At 49.7% G+C, this 13945-nt stretch overlaps 1 protein-coding gene across 1 annotated transcript in view; it reads right to left on the reverse strand.

Moving 5' to 3' along the window:
* Window positions 1-7986, reverse strand: part of SNTB2 (syntrophin beta 2) — a 54439-nt gene extending 46453 nt beyond the window's left edge. Inside the window, exon 1 of the mRNA XM_029076139.1 lies at window positions 7417-7986. Coding sequence (XP_028931972.1) covers window positions 7417-7954 — 538 coding nt within the window. The 5' untranslated portion in view covers window positions 7955-7986. The remainder of the gene's footprint in view (window positions 1-7416) is intronic.
* Window positions 7987-13945: the final 5959 nt, after the last annotated feature.

Below are 13945 nucleotides of genomic sequence, written 5' to 3' on the forward strand. Positions count from 1 at the left end.
CCATTTAAATCCATCATATTTTCTGCTTTCACAGTTAACACTGGTAGCAAATTCAATACACTTAACATTCCCTACCTAAAGAAGGAGTTCTCAGACCTGTCAACTTCAAGCTTCAGTAGGTGCCTGTCCCCAAAATCTCAAAGTGGTGTGATTCGGTGAACGATTCTTTTTTTTCAGCTTTCTGCACCCTTCATGTTTCTATAAACTTCATCATGTTCCCACTCAGACTTCATCCTTCCAGACTGAGCCATATTTTCTGTCTATTCGGCTTGTCTCCACTTTCTACTATTAATAGTTTTTCCTGGAAGGCTTTTATTCAATTTAGATATCATTTTGAAGTAGAGTAGCAAATTATTTTTTCAAAGCAATATGGAACCTAGTTCTCCTATAATGCAAGGGTTCCGTTCTTGTAGAATCCGGATCACTCCACTGTTGAAGTCGCCACGGGTCCCATGCCACCAGCAAGAGCACAAATGACTCTTCCAACACCTCTGTGTCCAGTCACACAGGTGTCTCATTTTCTAATTAGAACATTTCTAAATTAGACCATTTTCTCATTCTGCCATCATGTTCTATCCACAGTTTGGACCCAACACTGCCAGAACTGAGTGTTATCATTAATGACCTAGGGACATCCTGCATCACAGAGGGAGTTTCAGGTAGGAGAAGCGATGTGGACAAGTTGAAGAAGAGGTGAGAAATGGGCACACTGAGTAGTTCAGCTTGAGAGGAACGAAGAGTGAGCTGGGATGTAGCGAGAGAAGAGAGCGGATAAGCCAGAGGGAGAGACCTTTAAAGCCAATAGTGAGGAGTTTCGGCCTGACGTAGAGAGTAATGAGTAACCCCTAAAGATGTCTGAGATGCGGGTAGACATTAATAAATAGGATATTCACAATAGGTTTCTAATTAGTTGGGTTTTGCCTCTACATTTTTTGGGAGGAATGCCTATACTATTATCAGCGTGGCCCAATAAAAATAGCCTGGGCCTGGGAGTCAAAGAACCTATGTTCTACCGTGTGGCCTAGTGAAAAGAGAGAGCATGGGCCTGGGAGTCAGAGAACCTGGGTTCTAATCCTGGCTCTCCCAGCTGCCTGCCGTGTGACCTCGGCCAGTTTCCTCATCTGTAAAATGGAGACTCGATATCTGCTCTCCCTCCCAACTTTGAGTCCCAGGTGGGATAAGGACTGTGTCTGGCCTGATTAACTTCTCCCTACCCTGGTGCTTGACACAGAGTGAGTGCTTTATATATTATTACTATATGAAGAAGAATAATAACACTATTTCCCCAATTTTAATATCTGTCTCCCGCTGTAGACTGTAAGCGCCTTGTGGGCAGGGATTTCGCCTTCCAGCTCTGTCTGTTGCACTGTACTATCCCAAAACTTAATTCAGTGTTCTGCAGACAGTAGGCTCCCACTAAATGCCATTCATCGATTGATGAAAAAAAAACAAACCAAAAGCCCTTAATTGAACAAACCAAAACTCCAGCACGGAGACTGTAGTCTTGTTTTCCCTTTTGGTTGAAATAAATAACTTCAGAAGTGATCAGGTAAGGCAGCACTGAATTCCTACCCTTTAACGTTCTTGTCGCCCTGCCAAAAGTTTTCCCCACTCTGGAGAACTACTTGCCTAATGAAACCCATAATCTCATCAGTTAACTCTCAGTCAGAGTTCAGGAAAAAAAAAAACCCACCATACCTACTCTTTTGCATGTACTGATGCTTTTTGGCATTTTTCCCAAGAACCCCAACTAGATTTGGGTAAGAAGCCCTGTCATCAGTCAATTAAATACTCTATCATAGTTCAGCTATTTCTGGATAAGAGCTGTTTCGAAAGAAATTACTTGAAATTCTACTTTCTCCCCTCCCTCCTACTGACCATCTCTATAGTCTTGTACTTTCCAAGCACTCAGTACAGTGCTCCGCACACAGTATTTACAAATACCATTGAATGAATGAATGACCTCTGACCATCTCTGCACTCTTACCATTCACCATTCCTTTTTGATACCTTATTTGTCCAAGGTGAGGCTTTAGAGCTAAACTCCCTCAGATCTAGATACCTGGTATATACAAGTAAAACAGTGAATATAAGGTTTTGAGCCCATTGCCTTATTACTTTTTAGTTCTACTATATAATAATAATAATGTTGGTATTTGTTAAGCGCTTACTATGTGCCGAGCACTGTTCTAAGCGCTGGGGTAGTCACAGGGGAATCAGGCTGTTCCACGTGGGGCTCACAGTCTTAATCCCCATTTTACAGATGAGGTAACTGAGGCACCAAGAAGTGAAGTGACTTGCCCAAAGTCACACAGCTCACGAGTGGCCGAGCCGGGATTTGAACACATGACCTCTGACTCCAAAGCCCGTGCTCTTTCCACTGAGCCACGCTGCTGAGAAGCAGCATGGTGTAGCGGATAGAGCCTGGGCCCGGAATTAAGAAGGTCATGGGTTCTAATTCCTGCTCCGCCACCTCGTCTGCTGCGTGACCTCGGGCAGGTCACTTCACTTCTCTGGGCCTCAGTTACCTCATCTGTAAAATGGAGATTGAGACGGTGAGCCCCACCTGGGACAGGGACTGTCTCCAACCCAACTGGCTTGTACCCACCCCAGCACTTAGCACAGTGCCTGGCACACAGTAAGTGCTTAAGAAATACCGTAATTATTATTCCCTCTAGCCTGTAAGCCCGTCATGGGCAGGGATCGTCTCTCTTTACTGCTGTATTGGACTCTCCAAGCACTTAGCACAGTGCTCTGCACACAGTATTTACAAATACCGTTGAATGAATGAATGAATGAGTAGCTTCTGCTAAGGTTAAAGTCTCCCATGGAGTAGTCACGTGAGTGTTCTGAGTCCGGCAGTTTTTCCACAGTCCACCGAAGGGGGTAAACTCCTAACCGAGAGTAAATATTTAAAATTCCGCTCTCCGTTTTAAAATAACGCTTAAGAGCCCACATTTGCTATTTCAGTTTCTAGCTACAGCGAAGTGCTGTGACCTCTTGCCGTCGCTGGGAACCAGTAACGGGTTAAACTCCCTTTAATGAACGAGCATTTCGGTGGTCTGTTCCATTACGGTGTTTTTTTGGGCCAGTATCAATTTTCATAGTGAGGACAGGGGCGAGGAGGGAAGACGATACAATCTCCAAAGTTCACCACGGCGACTGGATGTCTGAAGGATGCTGCGGCCCTCGGTCACCTCTTTGCTCTCCTGCCTCCCAGAGGCCTCAGACCCTCTTACCGAGCGGTGGGGAGAGGCAGGGTGATGTGGTGGGGAGAGGCAAGGAGATAATAATAACTGAGGTATCTGTTAAGCGCTTACTGTGTGCCAAGCACTGTACTCAGCGCTGGGGGGGCTGGATTCAGGAAAATCAGGTTGGACCCAGTCTCTGTCCCACATGGGCCTCACCATCTCAATCCCCATTTTACAGATGAGGGAACTGAGGCCCAGAGATGTGAAGTTACCTGCCCAAAGTCACCCAGCAGAGAAGTGGTGGAGCCGGAATTAGAACCCAGGGCCTACTGACTTCCAGGGCCGTGCTCTATCCACTACGCCATGCTCCTTCTCTGCTGTCTCTAGGAGGAAGCCTAAGAGGCATCTGTTTTTGCAATTCCAAACCTCCCTTTTCCAACAACTGACAGATCCCTCCATACTCCTTCCAGACTCATCTCTCTTGCTCAACTTCCTAGCGAGTAGGATCGGCTTTTCCCAACAAGATCTCGGCCCACAGCAAACGCTCAACAGTTCCACCGCTGACTGAATAATAATAGTAACAATAATGGTATTTGTTAAAGCACTTAACTATGTGCCAGGCACTGTACTAAGCGCTGGGGTGGATACCAGCAAATCGTGTTGGACACGGTCCCTGTAGGCCGGGACTCTACAGGCTGAAGAGGAACCGAAGGGGAAACGAAGACCCAGGAATGAGGGGGAAACTAAAGGTTAGAGGTGAGAGCTCTCGGGAAACTGACACTTACAAAGTCCAAAAAAGAAAAAAAATCCTGAAAGTTTGGGGGAGGAAACTGATGAGACCAAGCGAGCATTGAGGAAGTGAGAAGCGAAAGAAGGTCTGATGCTCAATCATTCAATCCATTCCCTGCAAATCATTCATTCGATCGCATTTCTTGGGCACTTACTATATGCAGAACACTGTACTAAGCACTTGGGAGAAGACAATACAACAATAAAAATTGATATTCCCTGCTTACAACGAGCTCACAGTCTGGGGTAGGTGGGGTCAGACATATTGATAATAATAATGTTGGTATTTAAGTGCTTTCTATGTGCCAAGCACTGTTCTAAGCAGTGGGGGAGATACAAGGTATTTAGGTTGTCCCACATGGGGCTCACAGTCTTTATCCCCATTTTACAGATGAGGTCACTGATGCCCAGAGAAGTGAAGTGACTTGCCCGAAGTCCCAGAGCTGACAAGTGGCGGAGCCGGGATTAGAACCCACGACCCCTGGGTGCTCTTTCAAACTAAGCCACGCTGCTTCTCATAATAATAATGATGGTATTTGTTAAGCACTTACTATGTGCCAGGCACTGGACTAAGCGCTGGGGGAGAAACAGTGCTTGGCACATAGTACGAGCTTAACAAATACCACCATCATTATTAACAAGAAAATTGGGTTGGACACTGTCCCCGTCCCCGATGGGGCTCATAGTCTCAATCCCCATTTTCCAGATGAGGGAACTGAGGCCCAGAGAAGGGAAGTGACTCGCCCAACGTCACTCAGCAGACGCGTGGTGGAGACGGGATTAGAACCCACGGCCTTCCGACTCCCTGGCCCGTATAGCGTGCTTTCCCAAGCGCTTAGGGCAGTGCTTTGCACAGCACAGGGGTTCAATAAATACAATGATGATGGAGAAGCAGCATGGCGTCGTGGATTGAGCATGGGTCTGAGTCAGAAAGTTACGGGTTCTAATCCTGTCTCCGCCACTTTCATTCATTCATTCAATCATATTTATTGAGTGCTTATTGTGTGCAAAGGGCTGTACTAAATGCTTGGAAGGTACCGTTCGGCAACAAATAGAGACAATCCCTGCGCAACAACGGGCTCACACTCTGGAAAGGGGAGACGCACAACAAAACAAGTAGACAAGCATCAATAAGATCAATATAAATAAATGGAATTATAGATATCTACACATCATTAACAAAATAAATAGAATAATAGATATGTACATATGTACACAGGTGCTGAGGGGAGGGGAGGGGGTAGAACAGAGGGAAGGAGTCAGGGCAGCAGGGAGGGGAGGAGGAGCAGAGGGAAAGGGGGGCTCAGCGTGGGAAGGCCTCCTGGTGGAGGTGAGCGCTCAGTAGGGGGTGACTTTGGGCAAGTCACTTCACTTCTCTGGGCCTCAGTGACCTCATTTGTTTAAGAATAAGAAGCAGAGTGGCTCAGTGAGAAGAGCCCGGCCTTGGGAGTCAGAGGTCCCAGCTCTGCCACTGTGGGCACTGTGGGCAAGTCACTGTGGGCAAGTCACTTCACTTCTCTGTGCCTCAGTTACCTCATCTGTAAACTGGGGATTAACTGTGAGCCTCACGTGGGACAACCTGATTACCCTGTATCTCCCCCAGCGCTTAGAACAGTGCTCTGCACATAGTAAGCGCTTAACAAATACAAACATTATAAAATGGGGATGAAGGCTGTGGGCCCCACAGGGGACAACCTCTTTACCTTGTATCCCCCCCGTCCCCCCACCGCTTAGAACAGTGCTTGGCACATAATAAGTGCTTAACAAATACCATAACTATTATTATTATACGGGCTAATCAGGGCTGCCCCACGTGGGGCTCGAACCTTTAATCCTCATTTTCCAGATGAGGTCACTGAGGTCCGGGAAGTGACTTGCCCAAGGCCACCCAGCAGGCGAGGGGCGGAGCCGGGATTAGAACCCACGACCTCTGACTCCCGAGCCCGGGCTCTTTCCACTAAAGCCATGGGCTGCTTCTCACTAATTATAATAATAATACCATTGGTATTTGTTAAGCGCTTACTGTGTGCCAAGCACTGTTCTAAGCGCTGGGGGAGAGAGGAGGTCATCAGGTTGTCCCGGGTGGGGCTCGCCCTCTCCATCCCCAATTTACGGATGAGGGAACTGAGGCCCGGAGAAGAGACTTCACTAATAACTCTGGTAGTTGTTAAGCCAAGCCTGTGCGCCAAGCACTGTTCTAAGCGATGCATGCGAGGTCATCGGGTTGACCCCCCCCCCCGGGGCCTCCCCCATTTCGAGCGCTCAGTCCAGCGCCCCACACATAGTGAGCGCTCAATCAGTCAGACTGAAAGAATGGGAGAGGCCCAGAGGAGAAGTGAGGCGACTCGGCCAGGGTCACCCGGTCCAGCAGGGGGGAAGGGGGTAGTATTTGTTAAGCGCTTACTATGTGCCAAGCACTGTCCTAAGCGCTGGAAAATAATCATGATGGTATTTGTTAAGCGCTTCCTCTGGGCAAAGCACTGTTCTCAGAGCTGGGGTTGAGAGAAGCAGCGTGGCTCAGCGGAAAGAGCCTGGGCTGGGGAGTCAGGGGTCATGGGTTCTAATCCCGCCACCGCCCCTTGTCAGCTGGGTGACCCTGGGCAAGTCACTTCACTTCTCTGGGCCTCAGTGACCTCCTCTGTAAAATGGGGATGAAGACTGTGAGCCCCACGTGGGACACCCTGATCACCTTGTGTCTCCCCCAGCGCTTAGAACAGTGTTTTGCACTTAGAAAGAGCTTAAGAAATATTATTATAGTTATTATTATTATTAATGAGGTTGTCCCCCGTGGGGCTCACAGTCTTCATCTCTATTTTACAGAGGAGGTCACTGAAGAGAAGCGACTCACACACCTGGAGGCGGGATAATAATGTTGGTATTTGTTAAGCGCTGACTATGTGCAGAGCACTGTTCTAAGCGCTGGGGGAGATCCAGGGGAATCAGATTGCTCCACGTGAGGCTCCCGGTCTGCATTTTCCAGAGGAGGGAACTGAGGCCCAGAGAAGTGAAAGGACTGGCTCCCGGCCTCCCAGCAGACAAGCGGCGGAGCGGGATTGGAACCCTTGACCTGACTCCCCAGCCCGGGCTCTTGCCACTGAGCCACGCTGCTTCTCAAAAGGGGGGGCGACAATAATAATGTTGGTATTTGTTAAGCGCTATGTGCAAAACACTGTTCTAAGCGCTGGGGGCGAACCAGGGGAATCAGACTGCCCCGCGTGAGGCTCCCGGGCTGCATTTTCTCGGGAACTGAGGCCCAGAGGAGTGAAAGGACTGGCTCCCGGCCCCCCAGCAGACAAGCGGCGGAGCGGGATTGGAACCCACGACCTCCGGCTCCCCGGGCCGGGGTCTTTCCAGGCCCGTCCTCCCTCGCTCCCTCCCTTCCTCCCTCCTTCCCTCCCTCCCTCCAGGCAGCGTTGGGAGCAGCGGGCGGACTCACCGTCGAGGAGCACGTCCTTGCCGGCCCTCTTGAGCGCCTGCACGGCCTGGTCGTGGGTGGCCTGGCGCAGGTCGGTGCCGTTGACGGCCAGGATGGCGTCCCCCAGCCGCAGGGCCCGGCTGCGCTCGGCCGCCAGCCCCGGGAAGATCTTGGAGATGAGGATGGGCATCCCGTTCTCCCGCCCGCCCTTGATGCTGATGCCCAGCCCGCCCGCCTCCTGCTTCACCACCCGCACCCGCCGCACGGGCGGCGAGCCCGGAGGGGGCCCCGCCGCCTCGGCCTCCCCGGCCTCGTCGGGCTCCCCGGGCTCCCCGGGCTCCCCGGGCTCCCCGCGGCCGGTGCCGTTGGGGAGCCCGTTGGAGGAGGGGCAGGAGGAGCAGGAGGAGCAGGAGGCCGCCGCGTCGCCCGTGAGGCTGAGCCTGTCGCCGCTCAGCTCGGCCACCACCCGCACCCAGCGCTCCCGCAGCAGCAGCTCCACCAGCCCCGCTTTGCCCGCCCGCGTCCACACCGCCATCGCCGCTCCGCCCGACGCCCTCATTCCCGACGGGACGGGCCGGGCCGGGACGGGACGGGACGCACTTCCCCCTCTCCCTGCCCCTCAGACCCGCCCCCTCCGCCTCATTCATTATTCATCACCCCCCTCCCCCCACTGGACGAGGAACTGTTGCCTCCCTAAGCCCCGCCCCCTCCTCGGCCTACATTATTCACGACCCCCTCCCCCCGCTGGACGAGGTGCTGTTGCCTTCCTAAACCCCGCCCCCTCCTAGATATACATTATTCACGACCCCCTCCCCCCCATTGGATGAGGAGCTGTTGCCTTCCTAAACCCCGCCCCCTCCTCGATATACATTATTCACGACCCCCTCCGGCTACTGGGCGAGGAGCAGCTGCCTTCCTAAACCCCGCCCCCTCCGCGACGTACATTATTCATGACCCCCTCCCCCCCACTGGACGAGGAGCTGTAGCCTTCCTAAACCCCGCCCCCTCCGCCTCATACATTATTCATGACACGCCCCGCCCTCCCACCACTGGGCAAGGACCAGTTATCTCCCTCGGCTCCGCCCCCTCTGCCTCATTCATTATTCATCACCCCTCCTACCACTGGGCGAGGACCACTTGCCTCCCTCAGTCCCGCCCCCTCCTTTTTTTTTGTATTTGTTAATAACAATCATACTGTTGGGTATTTGTTAAGCGCTTACTAGGTGCCGAGCACTGTTCTAAGCGCTGGGCGCTGGGGTAGATACAGGGTCATCAGGTTGTTCCACGTGAGGCTCACAGTCAATCCCCATTTTACAGATGAGGTCACTGAGGCACAGAGAAGTGAAGTGACTGGCCCACAGTCACACAGCTGACAAGTGGCAGAGCTGAGATTCGAACCCATGACCTCTGACTCCCAAGCCCGGGCGCTTTCCACTGAGCCACGCCCCTCTGCATTCATTATTCCTGACCCCCTCCAACCACTGGGTAAGGAGCAGTTGCCTCCTAAGCCCCGCCCCTCCTCGGCATTCATTATTCATGACGCCCTCCGACCACTGGGCGAGGAGTAGTTGCCTCCCCCAGTTCCGCCCCCTCCGCCCTATTCATTATTCAGGACACCCTCCGACCACTGGGCAAGGAGCAGTTCATTCATTCATTCGTTCAATAGTATTTATTGAGCGCTTACTATGTGCAGAGCACTGTACTAAGCTCTTGGAATGTACACTTCGGCGACAGATAAGAGACCATCCCTGCCCAAGGACGAGCTCATTCATGACACGCTCCGCCCTCCGGCCTAGTAGCGGTTCCCCCCAATCCCCGCCCCCTCGCCTAATTCATTATTCATGAGACGCTCCACTTTCCGACCGCCGGACCTCCCTAAGCCCCCCCTCCACCTACTTAATCATTCACGACACACCCCGTTCTTCGGCCGCCGGGCAAGGGCCGGTTGCCTCCTTAAGCCCCCTCCCCTCTTGACTTTAATTAATTATTCATGAGACGCTCCACCCATCGCCTACCCCGCGAGGGGCGGGGCCTGGGAAGTCGAAGGGGGTAATTTATTCACCCATTCATTCATTCAATCGTATTCATTGAGCGCTTACTGTGTGCAGAGCACTGGACTAAGCGCTTGGAACGGCCAATTGGGCAACAGATAGAGACCGTCCCTGCCCATTCATTCGATAGTATTTATTGAGCGCTTACTATATGCGGAACACTGGACTAAGCGCTTGGAATAGACAATTGGGCAACAGGTGGAGACCACCCCTGCCCAACGACGGGTTCACAAGGACCTGAGTGTGCTGAGTTTAGCGCCTAAGGTTGCTCTTCAAGAGGAAGGAGACATTTCTAGAGTTTTGTTTGATTTTCATTTGCCCCTTTTGAACCTCAAGAAGATGGCTGGGGTCTCCCAGGCAGGCACAGCAAGTCTGGGCAATCATTGCTCTCTTGATCATTCAAGTCACCTGGGTTAAGAGTTTGGGCCCCCGGGGGTTGGCTCTGCGTTGCTAATTAATGAAAAAAATCCGCGGCTCTTTGACGACAACCCCCAGCGCACAAACACGAGGCGGGCCTAGGCGGGATCATTTCTTCTTCGCCATAGTTAAGAGTTTCTTCAGCCTTTTCCTTCGCTATAAAAGAGGAGGAGTCCTAACTTTTCAGGGCGCCTCAGGCGGCCTTAATTTTTTATGAAAGGGAGCGGGGATCAAAATGGAGCTTTGTGTGCTTCAGATTTATAAAGTGCATGCCGAGACCTGTAAACTCCACCCGCCGCATGGGCTACTGAAAGTGGGCGGGGTAGTTTTAAAATCCATAAATTCCAAGGAGCAAGAAAATTAAAAATATGAAAGAGGAAATTCCACCACGGCCCAATTAAGCCAAGGGTTTTGGTGGGGGGGCTTCTGAGGGGCAGAGACATGCCCCATCGCACCTGCCAATTCTGTTGTAGTGCAGTCTCTCAAGTGCCTAATACAGTGCCCTACATACAGTGAGCACTCAGTACCATTTAGTGATTGATTTTATATGTGCAGTCTTAATTTTTAAGTGTCTACTTAAAAGTTATTAGAAAATAATTATTTTGGTAGATGCTACGATTTTTTCCAACCTGAGAACTACCAAAGATCCGATCAAACAAGCCTCCTCCCTACCCCCTTTCTCCCTGGGCCTCCCTCAAAGTATCTCCAACAAGGCTGGCTTGGTCTCTGGGAAATATCTCCGGTGCACCTGCGGTCTTTCCTACTCGTTTGGCTCTCTGCCATCTTAGTATAGCCTTCAGAGATATAAGGAATCTTAAATTTCCACTTAGTATTTTTTACCCACTATCACTCTTGAGGCCAACACTATTTTTGACGCTGGCCTACTGAATAATCCTGGAGCCCAAATTCTCGAGCACATCACTTAACGGTAGAAAATGCTGTGAATTCCCCAAACACCATTATCCAATGGGTGCTTAGGAAGCCAGACATCTCCGTGTGACCATTCTAAACACCACCACTTATTTTTAAGCAAAAATCTTAAACTGGACATAAAGATTCATTTTTAAAGTTATCCAATGGCCCCACCTAGCATTGAGGATATCTACAATACTATAAAATATTTTAAGCAATGGTTCGGGGACGTGCAGGGTCAAATGGACTAGTTAAACAAACTAGGAAGGAAGGGGTAAAATTCATCCCTTATTTTTGCCAAACCAAATCCCCTCTCTCCTTAAAAGTTATCTCCTCCAGGGGACAGTCTCTGATTCATAGCCCCCTCCGCATCTTCCTTCCCCACATGAAATGTTCCTCCTTTATACCCTTCCCCATTAGATCTTCCTCCTCTTAGATTCTAAAGTGCCTCAAAAACAGGGATTGTATTTTGTACCTCTCTCTGTTTTTTGCTCCTCAAGTAACTTGCTCGATAAATGTTGCTACTGATTGTTGAAAAATTCTAGGATATTATTTATTAATTACTCCAGAAATAGTAAATGACAATACTTACTTGCTATTACGGTTTTTCTCAGGGCTAAAAAGACACTAGCTTCAATATTTTATTCTTTTTTTACCCCACTGGAAATACACCGAGAATGTCAGTGGCATCCTACAACCTTAGTCTTCTCTGAACAAATCTGCCTTTTGCCTAAAGTGTTACTTTACAGTTTCCCATATTAATAGCGTATAAATTGCTCTTTCCGCTTTCCCTAAAAAAGAAAGGTGATGTTTTCTTCCCCAACAGCAAAATGTCCGAGTCAGTACCTTATTTGGGAATGATGCGTACACCTTCACAGGATAGAAGGTCAAAATTCTACAAGTTTCATTTCAGTAACGAGTCAATCTTGAATAAAGCTACAGTGTGGCTGGAAGGGATTTTAAATAGCCAAAAATGTGTCAAGGGAGGGAGTTTCTGGCTTTTGGGATGGGCTCCAAGGATTTGAGTCTTGCACAATCTCTAAGGAAGACTCCATAGCAACCCTTAGCAAGTCTGAAGGTCACTGGTATGGAGGAAGTCTGAGGCAAAAGAGGGACAAAATAAATGGGATACTTCCGACTCCCGCGCCCCCGCCCCAAGAAATACCCTCTCTACTGTTCTTTCTCCTCCAGTGACGAATTAAAAACAGGAAGGGCCAAAGAGGAAAGACAAAAGAGGAGAGTGTGACCTTTGATATAAACTAGGGTAATCTCAGACCCTGGAAAATAAGACCCGAAATGAAGCTGATCACGACCTACCAACTAGCCAGAATGAGAAATGCTGACCCTTTTACATGGTGCTAGTTCTGGGAGGGAAGCTACCTGAAATAAAACCTTCCTCGAGAATTAAAACCTTCCTTCCATTGGTGGTCAGAAGAATCTCCTTTATCTTTACTACAAATCGATCATTTTTTAATCGCTCTCCATTGTCTATAAAGAACAGATTAATACATCTCATTCCCAAAGGCCCCGCACCACCAATTCATTCCAACACAAAGCAGAGAGTTAGTCAGCTCTGCAGGATGTGACATTTTTAGGATGGAACACTTGGCCAAGAAGTTTGCTTCAGGGAACAGTTTTAACTGCAGAAAGTTTTCCCCCTTCCCAGATAATGGCTTATATATATATTTTATGGTATTTCTTAAAGCACTTACTATGTGCCAGGTACTGTACTAAGCTCTGGGGTAGAAACAAGATAATCAGATTGGACACAGTCCATGTCCCACATGGGGCTCACAGTCTCAATCCCTTTTACAGATGAGGTAACAAGCACAGACTTGCCCAAGGTCAACAACAGACAAGTGACATAGCTGCGATGAGGACCTGGGTCCTCTGACTCGCAGGCTGGTGCTCTTTCCACTGGGCCACACTGTTTCCTGTGGAATTTGGAGGTCACTGTCAATTTCTACCCTTACATTAATCTTCCCAAGTCTTCTTGTAACATAAATTTTTCTTTCCTCTTAGTCTGCCCTGCATTCTTAGACTGCGAGAATGCTCCTGGGGGGCAGGGAATGTGTCTAGCAACTGTACTGTCACGCCAGGCATCCCCAGAACTTAGTTATATAACAATTTAAATACGCCCTCTCCCTCTCTTTTTCCACGAACAGAGATCAGGTCCAACAAAGATTAATAATGAGCTTGATTTGGTTGACCGAAACAGTCTGCATGCTCCCCATAAACCCACCTCGATTCCGGGCTTCAGAAAATCTCTCTGGGCAGACAGGGATCTGGTGACCGGCCCTGCGCTAAGGTTCTGGGTGCCCGATGGCTCCTGCAAGGCAATAGGAAGCAGTCAGTGGGGCACGTGGGGTGGGGGAGGAGGCAGGGGCCAGGCAGGGACCCACTGAGCTGCCCTGGGATCACCACCATCTTTTGGGGTCTTGATCCAGGTTCAGAAAGGTATCAGAGTTGGGGGGATCACCACCATCCTCCAGGGACTTGATCCAGGCTCAGGCAAGTTGCGGAGTTGGGGGCAGAGCAAGCCACAGCCCAGTGGGCGTAAGGCAAGGCCAAGTGGAGGGAAGACCCCACGCCCTTTCTACTTCGTTCTGCTGCAGCAGGGCCAACTGACCCACCGGCTCGCCCTTCCCCCAGAGTTTTGCAATTGCTCTTTTATCATCTCAGTTTCCTTGGCTCTGAATGTTTTTTGTTGTCTTCTCTGCCAAAATTCCCCTCCCTCCAAACTCTGCTGAAATCTTTCAACCAGCTTTCTTTAGCACTCCTCTTACAACTCCTCTACCGCCTCCCCTTCCCTTTACCCTTCCCACTTCTCCAATTAAGCTCTCACAACAACGGTAACACCTCCTTGGCCCTTTAAACTGAGCATCCTTTCGGTGTAATTCATACCTCGACACTCACAATTACTCCCGGTTACCTACGATGAGTTAAGGAACTTGCTCTGGGTTGATTTATTTGTAATTGGCTTCCTTCCTGCACCAGCTCCAGGAGGCGAAAATCAATCTTCCTTTAAACAAAAATAAACCTCAAACTCTAATGTTTCTTAAGGGCACTTTTCAACCAAATAAGCGGGAAACGTGTTTCTGTTGCAATTTATTTACAGCAACGGAGAGCCCATTGGGGCCAATTTTTTGGCCGTGTGATTTGTGTACTCC

This window comes from Ornithorhynchus anatinus, chromosome 11 (assembly GCF_004115215.2).
Source record: "Ornithorhynchus anatinus isolate Pmale09 chromosome 11, mOrnAna1.pri.v4, whole genome shotgun sequence".
Classification (NCBI taxonomy): Eukaryota; Metazoa; Chordata; class Mammalia; order Monotremata; family Ornithorhynchidae; genus Ornithorhynchus; species Ornithorhynchus anatinus.